At 45.4% G+C, this 20,126-nt stretch overlaps 1 protein-coding gene across 13 annotated transcripts in view; it reads right to left on the minus strand.

The window, feature by feature from the left end:
• Positions 1 to 20,126, minus strand: part of sox6 (SRY-box transcription factor 6) — a 636,409-nt gene that overhangs the window by 500,896 nt on the left and 115,387 nt on the right. For 4 of the 13 annotated variants that reach the window (XM_078220766.1, XM_078220768.1, XM_078220767.1 and 1 more), the window contains one exon: positions 5,161 to 5,255. The exons of 8 other annotated variants lie outside the window; for them this stretch is intronic. In XM_078220766.1, coding sequence (XP_078076892.1) covers positions 5,161 to 5,192 — 32 coding nt within the window. In that variant the 5' untranslated portion in view covers positions 5,193 to 5,255. The remainder of the gene's footprint in view (positions 1 to 5,160; positions 5,256 to 20,126) is intronic. One more of the 13 variants, XM_078220774.1, reaches the window with a different exon arrangement.

Consider the following 20,126-nt stretch of genomic DNA (forward strand, 5'->3'; position numbering starts at 1 on the left):
CATCAGTAGATTCTTAATCCCAGATATATTTTCATATTAAATTCAAATTCCACCATCTGCTGTGATGGGATTCGAACCCATGTCCCCAGAACATTAACTGAATTTCTGGATTAATAGTACAGCAATAATAGCAGTAGGCCATTACCTCCCCTCATTAGGGACTGCATTTTACGGGAGGGCAGACTGCTCACACCCGCTCACCCTGCAGCCAAAATACACTGTAGCTGGGCTAAATTGGTGGAGAGGTGGACATCCATCCCTCACTCAGTCCAATTCTTGGGAGCTGCCAGTAAATCCGATTGGCCGACTGCTCCATCATTCCGGGCCAGGCCAGAACTGAGTAGTGGGTGCTGCCGGTTCTACAGGAAGAAAGCAAAGAGGAACATGGTTCCCATGCAATGGTAAGTTCTGGGTGTTAGGACAGGGAAAAATTCCCAGAGCCCAGGGGGAAGAGGTGGTGTGAGTGGTAGTGGTGTTAGTGGTGCAGGAGGGTTGGGGTTTCTGTAAGGCAGGTAGTGTGGAAGGAAGGGGAGGGTGACAACTTTTAGGTGGGTCCCCTCGGCACAGGCAGGGCACCCTCTAAATTAGATGCCCCTTCCTTCCTTCCAAATCACTTTTGTTCAAGCTGGCCTTTGCAAACAGCCTGCAAAATCTTGCCCAACTGCCCACCCCAACATTGGCATGGCGCGAGCAACTTATATTTAGGTCAATAGGCTTGTTAACAAGCCTAAATGACTTTTAGTTATTTCTTTACATATGGCGGGCAGGCTGCTGATTCTGGTGTCCACCCACCTGGCTTTTTCTGGGGGTGATCTCAGGGTGAGTAGGAATATGGGGGGGGGCTAACCACCTGAACTATTCTATGTGCATCGCAACACCCACTGCCATAAAGCAACACACCCAATGGGGCATGTCAAATTCAGCCACAGGTTTATATTGGGTTTTTTAAAAGTCAAAACTATTACATTAACTTTCATTTCAGGCTGCCCCCAGCTTTCACCAACTTAAAATTATTTGAATTGAAGCCTACCCAAAAGAATGTGATCCAGTGCGATGAACAAACGGATTCAGCATGCCTGTCCAATCACCGTGGCACCGTGGTTAGCATTGCTGCCTCAAAATGCCAGGGACCTGGGTTCGATTCCCGGCTCGGGTCACTGTCTATGTGGAGTCTGCACATTCTCCCCATGTCTGTGAGGCTTTCCTCCGGGTGCTCTGGTTCCCTCCCAAAGATGTGCTGGTTAGGTGCATTGGCCGTGCTAAAATTCTCCCTCAGTGTACCTGAACAGGCGCCGAAGTGTGGCAACTAGGGGGATTTTCACAGTAACTTCATTGCAGTGTTAATTAATGTAAGCCTACTTGTGACACTAATAAATAAACTTTAAAAAACTTAATAATGCCAATTCTTATTTTCACAACACCATGTATTAGTATGATACAAAAGTTTCATAGAATCATTATCGCTGTTTACATTCAGAGGACGAAAGAATCAAAACTTACATCCAAAGGGTTAAGTTCACTCACTCGCTCTAATTTATGTTTTAGAGACCTTAAAAGTCATCCCCAGGTTCAGTGAATCACTTACACTTTCCAGCTGAGAGATCCAGCTTCGATTTACCATGTAGGCCAAAGTTGATATAGGAGCTTAGTGGTTTAATAAGCATTTAAATGTCAAATTAGGTTGTTGCGCCTGCCATAGACCAACATTACTGGCATTTTCTCTGATGCACATTGAGAATTTCAAAATCCAACAGGAACACAGAGTGAGCATCTCTGCACTATAAGTTACTGTTTGCCGAAGGAGATAGACATCAGGTAAGATGTCGCTGAACAGATATCCCACAAAGAGATTCCAAACAAGCCTGTGATTGTACCAGAGACAAGCTGCTAATTGTATTTCAGAAATGTCGCTTGGAATTCAAACTGGATCAGCTTGAATTTTGGTATTTCTCCAGTGTTACCGCACACAATGAGTATTCTGAGTGATTCTTTATTTTGTTACCTCAGACTTCTCCTGAACATGCTGATTCATGCAAGGGGTCAGTCCCCGAGGTGGTAGCTACCCTCTGGTACCTCACTCAAAGGACTTTTCACCGTTTGTGACCAGAGCCCCTGATTGCCATTGGCACATTCATACACGAACAACAGTCCAAGGATGTGCAGGTTAGGCAAAATTGTCCCTTAGAGTCCCAAGATGTGTAGGTTAGGGGGATTGGTGGGGTAAATATGTGGGGTTATGGGTAAGAGACTCTGTCAGACAGTTGGTGCAGACTTGATAGGCCAAGTGGCCTCCTTCTGCATTGTAGGGATTCTATGATTCAATGACACACCCTCACCCTTACATTTTCTACCAAGGATCAATGAATAGTGATCAGGAACAGGACCTCCATTTGATTATTTACCTTCCTTATCTCAGAGGCACTCAGGATAACAATATGCCTACCTGGTTGTGATCAGCTGGCACAGAACAAATTGAGCATTGAACCTGAGGCCTTCCTGATCTCTATAGTTTTGTTCAACATTGGAAAATGCACTTAGCAACTCCAAATGCAGAAACAAAAAAGGTCTCCAATATTTTGGTGTGAATGGTCATTGTTTCAGGGATCCAGTCTTCATGGCCGTTCATACACAGACACTGATAAGGATTTGGCCTCTTTCTCCTCAAAAGCACTTCTACCCAAGTCCTTGCAAAATAATATGCAGCAGTAAAATCAGCTTCAAGCAGCAGTTGGACTTCAGTTGAAGCTGCCTTAATGGGAGATGGAAGAGAGGAAGTAAAGGGGATGAGCAAGGTATGAAGTTTAAGGAAAAGGGATGAGAGATGGTGCAGGGGAAAGTGAAAGGGACAGGAAAGGGAACTTGAAGGAGAGAAGATAGGGGAGAGGAGAGGGTAAGGATGGCAGTGTCATCTTGAATAAGGTGTGGGATGAAAAGTATTAAGCTAATGGGGGATAAGACTTTGAACTGGGTTGGAGGGAGAAATCTCTAGGTTGAAGAGAGCAGGGAAGGGTAAGAGAAGTCCCAGCATAACTAGAAAGATTGTTGGAGGAGAGTGTTTCTGTGAATGAGGTGATGGGGGAAGCATAATCAGTGAGATAGCTTTTGGGAACATGATATTTTGCTTGGTCTACTGAAAGTTCAGATGACTTTTTTTTTCAAATAAAATCTATAGATTATTGAGTTATGATTTATTGGGGGAGGAGTCACAAGTTCCCAATCTTAGCTGTACTCCTGAGGCGGGAGGTAGGAAGAAGTTAGCCGTTTCTCTCAGGAAAATGTGTTCAAGAGGCTATCTTACCGGACTAGCCACACTAAACCATTCTTTTAAAGCCACTAGTGGTTGCCTTATTCAGATTGGTCTTTCCCTTACCTCTCTCTCTCTCCTTCTCTGTTAAGATGTGTAAATTTACACAGACAGAAAGGAACTTGTGAGGAGCAAGTGTTGCTGCATTCATTCCCCAACCTAGATCAAATATCAGGACCAGTTATGCTTTGTGCACAAGTCAAGACTCAATTATGTCTGGAATTCGCTTCCTTTAAAGTTACATCACAATCAATATGATTCTGTTTGTCACCAAAATAAATTCCCCACTTCCTGGTAAGATTTGCAAAGAGCTATTGAACAAAAAGAGAGGCTGCTGTTTCCGGGGACATTTTGTAACTGGCAGTCAATGGCTGTGCCTCCCCGCCACCCTCCCCTCACCCCCCCCCCCCCCACCCCCCCGTGAGAGGCAGGTGTTGCTGCCTTCATTCTCTAATCTAGATTGAAAAAGGCCTCATTAACATTAATGTGCATGCCTAGAATCTGAAAGAACAAACTTCCATCCTGCTACTTATTTACTGAAATTGTTTTATGCCTCTCTGTACCAGGTGGCTGGTTAGCTCAGTTGACTAGATGGTTAACATGTGGTCCAGAATAATGCAACTGGTGCAGGTTTGATTCCTGTTCCGGCTGAGGTAGACATGGGACCTACTACCTCACCCTGAGTTGGAAGGCAAAGGTAAACCACCAGTGACAAAGATTACAAAGGAGAAAAGCTCAGGATGAAGCATCAGCAAACAACAAGCCAAGGACCTGCCTTCAGGAATGGAATGGAATATTCGTTGGCTGTTCAGTTCTTTGGCAGAGCTGCCTTTATCACCTTGGCTCCTCCTCCCATTCTCTCTAGTGCAACCACCAGAATCTTTCATATTTTTACTGCTGTAAAGATAACTAAAGCAAAGGTCATTCTACATAGCACTGACTCACTTTCCTACTGCAATAAAAGTTAGAAATCTGTAGGATATTGACTCCACAAATGCATCATTGTTTAAAGTTTATTTATTAGTGTCACAAGTGGTCTTGTGTAATGAAGTTACTGTGAAAATCCCCTAGTTGCCACACTCCAGCACCTGTTCAGGTACATGGAGGGAGAATTTATCATGGCACATCTTTTGGAGTGTGGGAGGAAACCTACGCAGACACAGGGAGAACATTCAGACTCTGCACAGACAGTGACCCAAGCCAGGAATTGAACCTGGGTCCCTAGCGCAGTGAGGCAGCAGTGCTAACCACCGTGCCACCCTATCCTCTACCAAATCCATAACTAAGTTTCCCATCAACCTTTTTCCTGACGACCCTAATACAGAAGTTCGAAAATTCAAGATATCCTCACAGAAACACTGGCAGTTATGGAATAAATTTTAATTCTCTTCAATAACTATTATTTTGCTATCAAGCCCAATTCAGTCCAAAGCATGAATACAGCGCCCGTGACTGGAGAAGCCGCCCGAGTCTTTCTTGCCTTTCAAGACAGTGATATGGGAATATACTCATCATCTCTTGTCTCATTCTCCCACCTCCCAACCTCCAGCATCTCCCTCCATTCAAAATCTTTCCTCTTATTGTCTTTCATGCATTCTTCTTTGGTTACAAACTTTTTATAATTGTTCCTCCTAAGCTTCAAAAACTCCAACTGCCTCTTACCTTCACCCTCACAATTCAAATAAAGATTCAGCATGCTATCACCTGCTCCATCTCATTCTTTCTCAGGTGCTCAGAGCTGTGAAAATCTTCACTTTACTAAATCTTCCCTTTGTTGCCCCATTGACAGGTTTTGAAAAATCCAACCCTGTTATCATCCAAGCAGCATTTCCTTCAGCATACTTCTCTGCCCCTACCTCAGGCCATTGCCGTTGGGAAGCTTAGCCATGCTTTGGTCACCTCTAGACTTGATTTCTCCAACGTCCTCTTTGCTGACCTTCAATTCTCCACCCTCCATAAGAAAGAAAGAGAAAAAAAGAACTTGCATTGAGTATGGTGTTTATTAAGCCTTCAGGCTGTCCCAAAGCACTTCACAGCTAAAGAATTCTTTCTGAAATATAGTTACAGCTGTGAAATGTAGCAGTCAAGTTGCACACAGCCAGGCCCCATAAACAGCAATGAGTTGAAATGAGTTCAGTGACAAATTCCAACTTGCCCAAAGCTCAGCTGCCTCTATCCTGTACTGCACTAAGCTCCATTGACCCATCACTTAATCCTCAATAATCTACATTGGCTCCGTCTTCAACGCATTAACATCAATTTTAACTTAGAATGCGTTGCAATGCAGGCAGACTGGCACAGACGACTTGAACTAACCCTCTCAAAGGCTCTCTCATAGGCCCTCTCCTCAGGCATGGGGGTTTAAAAGCATGGCTACTTACTGTCTTTGCAATCTTCAAATCCCTTATAACCACAGCCCACTTTATTTCCACAACCTCCATCAGTTGTACAGTCTGCCCTCCTTGCACTAACCCAACAGCACCCTCATCTGCCCCAGACACCAACCAGGCTCTTAAATCCTCTGACTCAAACTTCTCATGCACCTCACCCTCCATTGGCCATCAGCGTCTGGCCTCACTCTCTGAAACTCACTCCCTAAATCCTTCCATCTTTCCACTCTTCTATCCATGTTTAAAAAGCTTCTCAAAACCCGTCTTTTCGAACCAGCTTATCTTGGTTTCTTGACTCATGGTACTTCCCATTATCAATATTGTTCACTTATTCTCCTTCCTCATAAAGTGGCATGGGACATTTTCCACGTTGAAACTTTGCCAAATTAATGTTGTTGTTAATAGCTATCTTATCTCTGCTGGGCCTTCCAGCCTTACTGTCCTTCACCCAGTGTTCACAATAAAACTGTACACGTTAGTCTGATTTATTTCTGTTCGAAGGACAGATGTTTTTGTTCACAGATTTGCTATCAAAGCTCAGAAACTAAGTTTCCTCTGAATTTGCAACCATTAGAGTGATCTTTGCATTCATTATATACTGTGACAATCTATGTTCCTTCATGGGAATTCACACCCGCCCCCGCCCCCCACCCCCCACCCCAATTTCCTCCTGAAATCACAGAAACATGGGGAAATGGAGATATATTCGCCAGGTCAAGACAACTTAGAAGCCCTTTAAAATGTCAGGTGGGGCCCAATTCTGGGATTTTCAATCCATATCCAGGATTTCCAATTTTCAAGGATGCCTTTAAGGTTGTAAGGCCGCATCCTACACTCCATTGCAGTTATAGGCATGTCCTAGTCCTCCACAAGTTTCATAGAGTCAGGCCAGCTATTCCAGGAGTTATGATTCACTGCAGTTCAAGAGGTATCATGAACCATTGCCTGCATGAGGGAACATTTTGAAAGTCAAGTTCAAAAGGTCCTCCACATGCCCCCCATGCTAAGGTACGTTTCCCCCAAACACACCATGGCCACTCATACCCCCATCCAAGGCATGCCCCCATAAACAACAAGAATGGCTCCTCATACTTCCTATGCCAAGGATGCCCCTCCAACCCCTATAGTCCCTCACTCCCCCATGCTAAGGTGTGTCCCCTATTATGCCCTCTCATCCTTCTTGCTCCAGAATGCCAAGCTATGGCATTTCCATGCCCATTCACCCATTATTTATTGCACGGAAACATTGAAATCTGGACTGACAGTAGGATTTCTTAACATTAGCAAACCTGTCATTCATTGCTAAGTTTCCGCTTTCCCCTTTTAAACTAAAGTTCAATAAAAGTGTCAATCCTCCAGGCCCTTTAAAATATCAATAGCAGAAACTGAAAGCACTTGAAACCCTTTCGTCTTGAGTAAATAGACATTGCGCAATTGACAGCATAGATCAGATAGCCAGAACTATCAATCAAGCAATGCTTTCCTTGGGGTTCAGGTGTTTTAGTACTCTAATGATTGTCTGAGCTCTCAGTGAAGCCTCATCATGTATTCCTGACTAAGATCCCAGACATCCATTAGAGTGCTGAAACAGCAGTGCCCCAAAGGTAAACATTGTTTGATTAACAGTTCTGGCTCTCCTTTTTCTTCTGTCATAGAGTCATAGAGGTTTACAGCATGGAAACAGGCCCTTTGGCCCAACTTGTCCATGCCGCCCTTTCTTTTCAAAACTCCTAAGCTAATCCCAATTGCCCACATTTGGCCCATATCCCTCTATACCCATCGTACCCATGTAACTATCTAAATGCTTTTTAAAAGACAAAATTGTACCCGCCTCTACTACTACCTCTGGCAGCTTGTTCCAGACACTCACCACCCCTCTGTGTGAAAAAATTGCCCCCCTGGACACTTTTGTATCTCTCCCCTCTCACCTTAAACCTATGCCCTCTAGTTTTAGATTCCCCTATCTTTGGGAAAAGATATTGACTATCTACCTTATTTTATAGACCTCTATACGGTCACCCCTCAGCCTCCTACGTTCCAAAGAAAAAAGTCCCAGTCTATTCAGCCTCTCCTTATAACTCAATCCATCAAGTCCCGGTAGCATCCTAGTAAATCTTTTCTGCACTCTTTCTAGTTTAATAATATCCTTTCTATAATAGGGTGATCAGAATTGCACACAGTATTCCAAGTGCGGCCTTACCAATGTCTTGTACAACTTTAACAAGAAGTCCCAACTCCTGTATTCAATGTTCTGACCGATGAAACCAAGCATGCCGCAGGTCCCGCAGATTTATCTACCTTGATGTGCTTTAAGACTTCCAGCACCTCCTTCTCTGTAATATGTACACTCCTCAAGACATCACTATTTATTTCCCCAAGTTCCCTAACATCCATGCTTTTCTCAACAGTAAATACTGATGAGAAATATTCATTTAGGATCTCACCCATCTCAATTGCACAATGTTTATTTATACTAGTTAAAGAGGTTTCAAATGATTTCAGCTTCTGTTACTGATACTGTAAAGGGTCTGGATGATTGATACTTCTATTGGACAGTAGTAAGAAGGAATTGTTTCTAAAAAGTGGCAAATGATCAATAAATGACTTTTTTTTAACACATCTTATGTTACTATAGTGCTCATTGTTTCTGTACAGTGTACTGTGGGTGAATGTGCACAGAAAGACCTTGGCACTGGGTCATGAGGGGTTATTGGAAGTGGGTAGGAAACATAAGGTGGAATGGATGTGGGTGTGGGAGAATGTGGGGGTTGAAGGGCTGTGAGGGGTGAGGGCCGGAAGGTCTTTCCATTTTTATTATAGCAGGAACAAAATTCCACGGCACTGCGGTGGGTTTTTTAGAAGACCCATTTCTGCACTGGTCAGTCCCTGCAACTGCCTCCAAGTTCTTTCTTTGGTTGGGTCAACTGGCCAAACTTCAACCTACACCCACACTTCCCCCACAACGAAAACCCTGTCCTTGCAGGCACTTCCTCCCAAAGCAGAAAGTCCGAGTCAAGAATTTTCACACTTCTGCTACCCACTTTGGGAATGAAAATCCAGCCATTGTTCCTGAGGACCAAGTCTGAGTGTTCATTCTTCATGTGTGAGTCTTAACAGTTAAAGTCAACAAGTTGTGGGTGGCAGGGTGCCACAGTGGTTAACACTGCTGCCTCACAGCTCCAGGGACCTGGGTTCGATTCCTGGCTTGGGCCATTGTCTGTGCGAAACTTGCACATTCTCCCCGTGTCTGCGTGATTTTCCTCCATGTGCTCCAGTTTTCTCCCACAGGAGATGTGCAGAATAGGTTGATTGGCCATGGTAAATTGCCCCCAGAGTCCCAGGATATGTAGGTTATAGGGATTAGCAGGGTAAATATGTGGGGTAGGGATAGGGCCTGGGTGGGATTGTTGTTGGTGCAGACCCAATGGGCCGAATGGCTTCCTTCTGCATTGTAGGGATTCTATGATTCGATGAGTTATTCACTTATGGGCAAAAGACAACAAAGAACAAACCAGTTTACAGACAGACACTTTGGCCGCAATTGTCCCATTGCGGCCCACAACTTTTCTGGTGGGTCGCGGTGCGAGACGCGCATCTGCGGCCTTGAACAGGGATTTGCGCTTGCGCCGGGAACACATGTGCATCTCCCAGAGCCGGCCAGACCACGCTGGAAATTGGCGGGAAGGCAGGAATCTCCCACCCCACCAGGAATACTTCATTCCAGTGGGGTTCAGACTAGCTCCCCATGTTCAGGGAACAAGCGGGAGACCCGCCGGAATGAAGGGGAGGGCAATCAGCGCCCCGGGGGCGGTCGGGCGGCAGGAGGGTGGTGCCCCCTGGGCATGGGCACTCTGGCAATGCCAGCCTGTGCTCCCTGGCACTGCCCAAGGGGCAAAGTGCCCATGCCCAGCAGGAACATTGGCATTGCCCACCGGGCATCAGGCAGTGCCAAGGAGGCGGGCCTATTGTGGGTGGGGCCTAGGTGTGATTGGTGGGGGTGGGGGGGTCCCGCTGCCACTCTGCATTGGGATCGTTCTGGGATGGAGGGAGGGCAGTGATTGGGGCGGTCTGGACGGGGTGGTGCTGCCGGGGTGAGGGGGTGGGGGGATCACCACTGCAGGGGGGAGTGGGGTTTGGACACTGGGGTGCTCCGGGACGGGGGGGGGGGGGGGGGGGGGGGATCAGGGCTGGCCCGGGAATTGTTGTGGGGGCCATGACCGGGTCGTCAGGGGGCTGGAGGGGCAGCACTGCAGGGGTCCCGGGCTGGCTAGCGATTGGCCTGGCCAGCAAATGGGAGTTTGACAGTTTGGGGCCACTGCTCCAGAACTGTCAGACTCCAGCGTGAATAGGCCCTGCCCCCTGGATTTTTAATGAGATTCACAACTAGAACCTCTTCAGTGCACAGAACATAGAACATAGAACATTACAGCGCAGTACAGGCCCTTCGGCCCGCGATGTTGCGCCGACCTGTGAAACCAATCTAAAGCCCATCTCACCTACACTATTCCAATATCATCCATATGTTTATCCAATGACCATTTAAATGCCTTTAATGTTCGCGAGTCCACTACTGTTGCAGGCAGGGCATTCCACACCCTTACTACTCTCTGAGTAAAGAACCTACCTCTGACATCTGTCCTATATCTATCAACCCTCAATTTAAAGCTATATCCCCTCGTGCTAGCCATCACCATCTGAGGAAAAAGGCTCTCACTATCCACCCTATCTAATCCTCTGATCATCTTGTATGCCTCTATCAAGTCACCTCCTAACCTTCTTCTCTCTAACGAAAACAGCCTCAAGTCCCTCAGCCTTTCCTCATAAGACCTTCCCACCATACCAGGCAACATCCTAGTAAATCTCCTCTGCACCCTTTCCAATGCTTCCACATCCTTCCTATAATGCGGCGACCAGAACTGTACGCAATACTCCCAGGTGCGGCCGCACCAGAGGTTTGTACAGCTGCAACATGACCTCATGGCTCCGAAACTCAATCCCTTACCAATAAAAGCTAACACACCGTACGCCTTCTTAACAACCCTATCAACCTGGGTGCCAACTTTCAGGGATCTATGCACATGGACACCGAGATCTCTCTGCTCATCCACACTACCAAGTATCTCACCATTAGCCCAGTACTCTGTATTCCAGTTACTCCTTCCAAAGTGAATCACCTCACACTTTTCCGCATTAAACTCCATTTGTCACCTCTCAGCCCAGCACTGCAGCTTATCTATGTCTCTCTGTAACCTGCAACAACCTTCTGCACTGTCCACAACTCCACCGACTTTAGTGTCATCCACAAATTTACTCACTCATCCAGGTCATTTCTAAAAATGACAAACAGCAGTGGCCCCAAAACAGATCCTTGCGATACACCACTAGTAACTGAACTCCAGGATGAACATTTCCCATCAACCACCACCCTCTGTCTTCTTACAGCTGGCCAATTTCTGATCCAAACCGCTAAATCACCCTCAATCCCATGCCTCCATATTTTCTGCAATAGCCTACCGTGGGGAACCTTATCAGTGGTGGCATGGTAACACAGTGGTTCGCACTGCTGCTTCACAGCTCCAGGGACCTGGGTTCGATTCCCGGCTTGGGTCACTGTCTGTGTGGATTTTGCACATTCTCCTCATGTCTGCGTGGGTTTCCTCCGGGTGCTCCGGTTTCCTCCCACAGTCCAAAGATGTGCGGGTTAGATTGATTGGCCATGCTAAAATTGCCCTTAGTGTCCTGGGATGTGTAGGTTAGAGGAATTAGTGGGTAAATATGTAGGGATATGGGGGTAGTGTCTGGGTGGGATTGTGGTCGGTGCAGACTTGATGGGCCGAATGGCCTCTTTCTATGCTGTAGGGTTTCTAAGATTTCTTTCTAAGATTTCAAATGCTTTACTGAAATCCATATACACCACATCAACTGCTTTACCCTTATCCACCTCTTTGGTCACCTTCTCAAAGAACTCAATAAGGTTTGTGAGGCACGACCTATCCTTCACAAAACCGTATTGACTATCCCTAATCAAATTATTCCTTTCTAGATGATTATAAATCCTATCTCTTATAATCCTTTCCAAAACTTTGCCCACAACAGAAGTAAGGCTCACTGGTCTGTGATTACCAGGGTTGTCGCTACTCCCCTTCTTGAATAAGGGGACAACATTTGCTATCCTCCAGTCTTCTGGCACTATTCCTGTACACAGTAAGAGTTTTAACAACACCAGGTTAAAGCCCAACAGGTTTATTTGGTAGCAAATACCATTAGCTTTCAGAGCGCTGCTCCTTCGTCAGATGGAGTGGAAATCTGCTCTCAAACAGGGCACAGAGACACAAAATCAAGTTACAGAATACTGATTAGAATGCGAATCTCTACAGCCAACCAGATCTTAAAGATACAGACAATGTGGGTGGAGGGAGCATTAAGCACAGGTTAAAGAGATGTGTATTGTCTCCAGACAGGACAGCCTGTCCTGTCCTGTCCTGCAGACTGTCAGGCTGACAGCAGGCTGTCCTGTCTGGAGACAATACACATCTCTTTAACCTGTGCTTAATGCTCCCTCCAACCACATTGTCTGTATCTTTAAGATCTGGCTGGCTGTAGGGATTCGCATTCTAATCAGTATTCTGTAACTTGATTTTGTGTCTCTGTGCCCTGTTTGAGAGCAGATTTCCACTCCATCTGACGAAGGAGCAGCGCTCCGAAAGCTAATGGTATTTGCTACCAAATAAACCTGTTGGACTTTAACCTGGTGTTGTTAAAACTCTTACTGTGTTCACCCCAGTCCAATGCCGGCATCTCCACATCATGACTATTCCTGTAGACAATGATGACATAAAGATCAAAGCCAAAGGCTCTGCAATCTGCTCCCGAGCCTTCCAGAGAATCCTAGCATAAATACCATCCGGCCCAGGGGACTTATCAATTTTCACACTTTCCAGGATTGCTAACACCACCTCCTTATGAACCTCAATCCCCTCTAGTCTAATAGCCTGTATCTCAGTATTCTCCTCAACAACATTGTCTTTTTCCTGGGTGAATACTGACAAAAAATATTCATTTAGCGCCTCTCCTATCTCTTCGGACTCCACGCACAACTTCCCACTACTGTCCTTGACTGGCCCTAATCTTATTCTCGTCATTCTTTTATTCCTGACATACCTATAGAAAGCTTTAGGATTTTCCTTGATCCTACCTGCCAAAGACTTCTCATGTCCCCTCTTGGCTTTTCTTAGGTCTCTCTTTAGGTCCTTCCTGGCTAACATGTAACTCTCAAGCGCCCTAACTGAGCCTTCACGTCTCATCTTTACATAAGTCTCCCTCTTCCTCTTCACAAGAGATTCAACTTTTTTAGTAAACCACGGTTCCCTCGCTCGACCACTTCCTCCCTGCCTGACAGGTACATACTTATCAAGGACACACAGCAGCTGTTCCTTGAACAAGCTCCACATTTCAATTGTGCCCATCCCCTGCAGTTTCCTTCCACATCCTATGCATCCTAAATCTCGCCTCATCGCATCATAATTTCCTTTCCCCCAGCTATAACTCTTGCCTTGCGGTATATACCTATCCCTTTCCATCGCTAAAGTAAACGTAACCGAATTGTGGTCACTATCACCAAAATACTCACCTAACTCCAAATCTAACACCTGGCCTGGTTCATTACCCAGTACCAAATCCAAGGTGGCCTCGCCTATTGTTGGCCTATCTACATACTGTGTCAGGAAACCCTCCTGCACACATTGGACAAAAACTGACCCATCTAAAATACTCGAACTATAGCGTTTCCAGTCAATATTTGTAAAGTTAAAGTCCCCCATAACAACTACCCTGTTACTTTCGCTCCTTAAGAAGTCTAACAACACCAGGTTAAAGTCCAACAGGTTTATTTGGTAGCAAACGCCACTAGCTTTCGGAGCGTGCTGCTCCTTCGTCAGGTATTTTGGGAGATCTGCTCACAAACAGGGCAAACACAGTAAGAAGTTTAACAACACCAGGTTAAAGTCCAACAGGTTTATTTGGTAGCAAAAGCCACACAAGCTTTCGGAGCTGCAAGCCCCTTCTTCAGGTGAGTGGGAATTCTGTTCACAAACAGAGCATATAAAGACACAGACTTAATTTACATGAATAATGGTTGGAATGCGAATACTTACAACTAATCAAGTCTTTAAGAAACAAAACAATGTGAGTGGAGAGAGCATCAAGACAGGCTAAAAAGATGTGTATTGTCTCCAGACAAGACAGCCAGTGAAACTCTGTGGGGGTTACAAATAGTGTGCCATGAACCCAATATCCCGGTTGAGGCCGTCCTCGTGTGTGCGGAACTTGGCTATCAGTTTCTGCTCAGCGACTCTGCGCCGTCGTGTGTCGTGAAGGCCGCCTTGGAGAACGCTTACCCGAATATCAGAGGCCGAATGCCCGTGACCGCTGAAGTGCTCCCCCAAGTTGTGGGGGTTACAGATAGTGTGACATGAACCCAAGATCCTGGTTGAGGCCGTCCTCATGTGTGCGGAACTTGGCTATCAGTTTCTGCTCAGCGACTCTGATCTTCGGATAAGCGTTCTCCAAGGCGGCCTTCACAACACACGGCAACGCAGAGTCGCTGAGCAACTTGCCTGGACTTGCAAAATCTCACTAGCTGTCCTGTCTGGAGACAATACACATCTCTTTAACCTGTGCTTAATGCTCTCTCCACTCACATTGTCTGTACCTTTAAGACTTGATTAGCTGTAAAGAATCGCATTCCAATCATTATTCTGTAAATTGAGTTTGTGTCTCTGTATGCCCAGTTTGTGAGCAGATCTCCCACTCCACTTGATGAAGGGGCAGCGTTCCGAAAGCTAGTGGCGTTTGCTACCAAATAAACCTGTTGGACTTTAACCTGGTGTTGTTAGACTTTTTACTGTGTTTACCCCAGTCCAACGCCAGCATCTCCACATCATGACTTTCGCTCCTATCCAGAATAATCTTTACAATCCTTTCCTCTACATCTCTGGAACATTTCGGAAGCCTATAGAAAACTCCCAACAGGGTGACCTCTCCTTTCCTGTTTCTAACCTCAGCCCATACTACCTCAGTAGACGAGTCTTCATCAAACGTCCTTTCTGCCACCATAATACTGTCCTTGACTAACAATGCCACACCTCCCCCTCTTTTACCACCTTCCCTGATCTTACTGAAACATCTAAACCCCGGAACCTGCAACAACCATTCCTGTCCCTGCTCTATCCATGTCTCCGAAATGGCCACAACATCGAAGTCCCAGGTACAAACCCATGCTGCAAGTTCACCCACCTTATTCCGGATGCTCCTGGCATTGAAGTAGACACACTTCAAACTACCTTCCTGCCTGCCGGTACACTCCTGCGACCTTGAAACCTTATTCATGACCTCACTACTCTCAACCTCCTGCACACTGGAGCTACAATTCAGGTTCCCATCCCCCTGCTGAATTAGTTTAAACCCTCCCGAAGAGCATTAGCAAATTTCCCCCCCAGGATATTGGTACCCCTCTGGTTCAGGTGTAGACCATCCCATTTGTAGAGGTCCCACCTACCCCAGAATGAGCCCCAATTATCCAGGTATCTGAATTCCTCCCTCCTGCACCATCCCTGTAGCCACATGTTCAACTGCTTTCTCTCCCTATTCCTCTCCTCGCTAGCACATGGCACGGGTAACAAACCAGAGATAACAACTCTGTTTGTTCAAGCTCTAAGCTTCCACCCTAACTCCCTGAATTTCTGCCTTACACCCCCATCCCTTTTCCTACCTATGTCTTTGGTGCCTATGTGGACCACGACTTGGGGCTGGTCCCCCTCCCCCTTAAGGATCCCGAAAACACGATCCGAGACATCCGAGACAGAGTGCAGAGATTCAGGTAAGAAACTGAACTGTCAGAACAGTCGGGATTTAGAACAGTTTTCCTGCCAATTCAGCACTTTTGGGAGAATCACCTCCTTTCTTGCAGAATTCACCAAATAAAAAAGGAGGGGAAATCCTTGGCTCATTTTTCTCCTCATGACGCAAAGACACTGAAATGATTTCAATCCCAAAGGATGCAGCTAACTCAGCACTGGCCAGGGACATTTCCACTCTGAAAGTTCATTTACCAGTTAACACTTGGAACTTATAGAAATCAGTCTGCCAATCTATAGGACTGTGTGTGTGTGTGTGTGTGTGTGTGTATGTATACATGTGTGCACATGTATGTACGCTTGCATGTGTGTGTGTTTGAGCACACGCATCTGTGCATGTATATCTGTGTGTATATATATAATGAGGGGTGGGCATCAAATCCACATCTTCAGTTCTGATATACCTGAAATGTTAACTTGTTTAGTCCGCAGATGCTATCTGCCCTGCTGCCTGTTTCCAGCACTTTCTGCTTTGCTTTTGTTTCAGATTTAAATATGTGCAAATATTGGCTTTTTAATTTGTCTTTCTTCGCAACCTGAGCACTGATGTGTTTTGCCATTTACAAGGTCTGTTAGATAAGTTTATTTATTAGTGTCACAAGTAGGCTTACATTAACACTGCAATGAAGTTACTGTGAAATTCCCCTAGTTGCCAAACTCCGGCGCCTGTTTGGGTACACTGAGGGTGAATTTAGCATGCTCAATGCACCTAACCAGCACGTCTTTTGGAGTGTGGAAGGAAACCGGAGCACCCGGAGGAAACCCACGCAGACACAGGAGAACATGCAGACTCCGCACAGATAGTGATCTAAGCCGGGAATTGAACCCGGGTCCCTGGTGCTGTGAGGCAACAGTGCTAACCGTCTATATTGAAGCCTCAATATTGAATTGTTAATAAGGTTGCTCAACCTCTGTTGCTGTACTCTCACACACCTCGGCTGGATCACTACGGCCATTCATGCTGGCGGGATCTTCTGGTCCTGCCGACGGCGCAACCCTGTCACGGGTTTCCCGGTGGTGAGGGGCGCATTCAACGGGAAACCCCACTGATAACAGCGGGATCATAAAGATCCCACCACCAGAAAATGGCAGGCTGCCTCCCGTCACCACGAAACATGCAGTGGGTTGCTTGGTAAATCCCGCCTCTGAACTTAGGACCCCTCCAATTAAACCAGTATAAGTAACACTCTGAGATCCGTGCAGTACAGTTAAGTTCAACAAACAGTTCCAGAAGATTTTCTGGTTCGCCCACTATGATGGAAAGTTATCTGATAAGCATGGCCTTTGCAGCCGAATGTCACAAAGGTTAATAGATGTATCAAATTGATGAAAACTGTAAAACTAGTTGCTTAAGTGTGCGTTATATCGAAACTGCCTCTATGTGACATATGACATTATTATGTAGCCCTTTAATGTCTTTTAAACAAACAATAAAAGGTCTGATTTTAATGAAAAACTGAACCAGTGCCACTGTCCTGGAAAAAGAGTATTTAACATTGACTCTATAGAGTAAATCACATATTGAAATTGTCAGAGCCACACTGTGACGCAAAGCCCCTTTTCATCACATTTCTCATTGATTATGCACAGTGTAATAGGATTTTTATGCCATATTAAAAGAAAATGTCTTTTTTTTGATGAAGGGATGTTTTGTGACATTTTCCGATGAAGATGAATTTAAACTGAACTTTGTCAACTGTATTTACTTGTCTTTACCTGAAGTATATAGTATCCAGCACTACAGATAATATGCCGCCCTTCTGAGGAAAATTGCAGAGGTCTTAGATTGATCTGATCGGATTCTATTTGTTGTTAACCATCCCCTCACCCTAATAGCAAGAAAAAGAATTCCACTTTGTTGAAAGTCCGGCTGGAAATATCCCGATGATCTCTTCAATTGGCAGCTTTTTCAACAGAATCTAAAAGGCTTATTCCAAGTATCCTTGAAAGGAAATCATATTCGAACAGAAAGCCGCTTCCACTCGATTGTCAGCCGCACGGCTAATATGTCACGGAGCTGTAAGAAACAAGGGCCGGGATTATCCGGCTGTTCATATCCCGCCATCACTGCAAACGAGGGCAGAGAATTTGGCGCTCAGCCAAATCTTCATTCACTGCAGCGGGACAGGAAAATCCTGCCAGCGTGAACGGCTGGAAAATTCTGCCCAAGGCGTTAAATTTGCTGATTTCAGCTGGGGTGGCAGGAGCGAAGGTTAAAACTAACTTTAAAAAAAGGAGAGAGGGAAAATTCCTGCTCTTAATTACTTAACATACTGGAAAATAAGCATAAATGGATTTTTGGTTGGGATAGGATCAGGCTTGTCTGTTATTTCCCTATTGGACATCTAGTTCAACCCTATCGAATGTTCGCGGTGGTGGGTACCAAAATGTATCAGTACCTGCATGAAAAAATGGCAGCACAGAAGGTGACGTTGTGGAGATTAGCAAAAGCAACCTTGGTAACAATGCAACATTGAGGAAGTCAAGTAGTTTATTAAAGTTCAATGTCTCCTGATTCAGTAGAAGGAGAATTACATATCATCAGGATGGAATGAATTTGGTATTTATGGGACACATCCATTTTACCTTTCAGTAGCACCACTTTGTTTGGGGGATAGCATTGAACTTATCGATTTGTGACAAAATAATTTGGTATTTCAACAGATATGCTTGCATGTTCTAGTATAAGACCCAAATTAGCAGCATACAGTTCAGCATAACACAGAAGGGTTATGCAAACCCCACAGAGTACTGTCCAAGTCAGCGCATCACATTGGTACTGGTGCTGCTTCGGCAACTAATCTGCTGTCCATTTTGATACAGACCATGTGCTCTTCTGGCATCTTTCACTAATTGGACAACACTTCCCAGTTCAGTATAGTTTATGTCATTTATTATCTTTTGAAGGCAATGCGTGTATATAGTGATGAAGGTTAGAGTTCAGCTCCTGCTACTGTTTGGGGCAAACTTGGTCTTTTGCAGTCAAATATCACTGGCCAAACTCAGGCTGTGGCAGAGAACTCACCATTATTTGTAGGACACTGAAAGAGTTCATTGTGCCATGCTTTGTTACATATATGAAGTGCTCCATGAGTGAATTGCAATAAATATTTGAGTATTTGATCACACCCATAAGATAAAGAGAAACAAAACAATCCATCATATGTCTATATGAAGCACTGTTCATAGAATCCTTACAGGACAGAAGGAGGCCATTCAGCCCATTGAGTCTGCACTAACTCTCCGAAAGAGCATCTTAACAAGGCCCATTTCCGCCCCCCCCCCCCCCCCCCCCCCCACCCCTGTAACCCCACACAAACTATGATTGGCAAGTGTTACCATTTTACCTCCTCTGTAAAAACATTTAGTCATGCAGGAGCTGGAAATAAACAAAAATAAGGCTAATTTAGAAGAGATTGTAGGGAGGGAAACTTAAAGCAATGAATAGGTGCAATGTACAAACGACAAGCATGACTCTTAGAAAGCAGAACTTCTTCAAATCATAGAAAAGCAACAGCATTGCAAAGACAAATATAAAAGCAAAATACTGTGGATGCTGGAAATCTGAAATAAAAGCAGAACATGCTGGAAATGGTTAGCAGTGGTTAGCATGGCTGCCTCAGAGTGCCAGGGACCTGAGTTCGACTCCCGGCTTGGGTCACTGTCTGAGCGGAGTCTGCACGTTCTCCTCGTGTCTGTGTGGTTTTCCTCCGGATGCTCCGGTTTCCTCCCACAGTCCAAAAGACGTATTGGTTAGATGCATTGGACATGCTAAATTCTCCCACAGTGTACCCGAACAGGCGCCAGAGTGTGGCAACTGGGGGATTTTCACAGTAACTTCATTGCAGTGTTAATGTAAGCCTTCTTGTGACATTAATAAATAAACTTTAAAACTTTAAATGCTCCACGGGTCAGGCAGGATCTGCAGGGAGAGATAGTGTTAATGCTCAGGTCACTTGGTTCTGAAGATAGGACCTGAAACACCCGATGTTTCACAGTATTCTCCCCTTCATGCGTTCCCCCAGACACTGAACCCAGTCCTCAACCGCTTGCTGGAGTCTGCCAGACTTACACTTAGTGAACCCCTACACCCCCACCCCCCCACCCCACACCCTTCACCTTCAAACTAGCTCCAGGGCTCCTCAGTGTGGCGGAGTTCCTGCAGTCTCAGCAGTGATCACAGCTCCTGATGGTGCTGCTGGGATTAAAGAACTACCGAGCATCTGCAGAGGCAGAACGTAACTTTCAGATGGGGCAGAAGACTCACCTAGATCCAATTATTGGCCTAGTAGCTCAGGGTGCCCAGTTACACAGAGGTGTAAAATTGTACACGGTGTAAAATTGAAATATTCTCTCTGCACAGATGCTGCCTGCTAATTATTTTCAGCATTTTCTGTTTTTATTTCAGATTTCTGGTAAATGCAGCATTTTACTTTTGTAAAAGAGCTGTATTCTCTCCTGTTATATTTACCTTGTCAAAAACCAGGAGCTAAGATGGCTACATAGACCTGTGTGACT

Source organism: Mustelus asterias, chromosome 9 (genome assembly GCF_964213995.1).
Source record: "Mustelus asterias chromosome 9, sMusAst1.hap1.1, whole genome shotgun sequence".
Classification (NCBI taxonomy): Eukaryota; Metazoa; Chordata; class Chondrichthyes; order Carcharhiniformes; family Triakidae; genus Mustelus; species Mustelus asterias.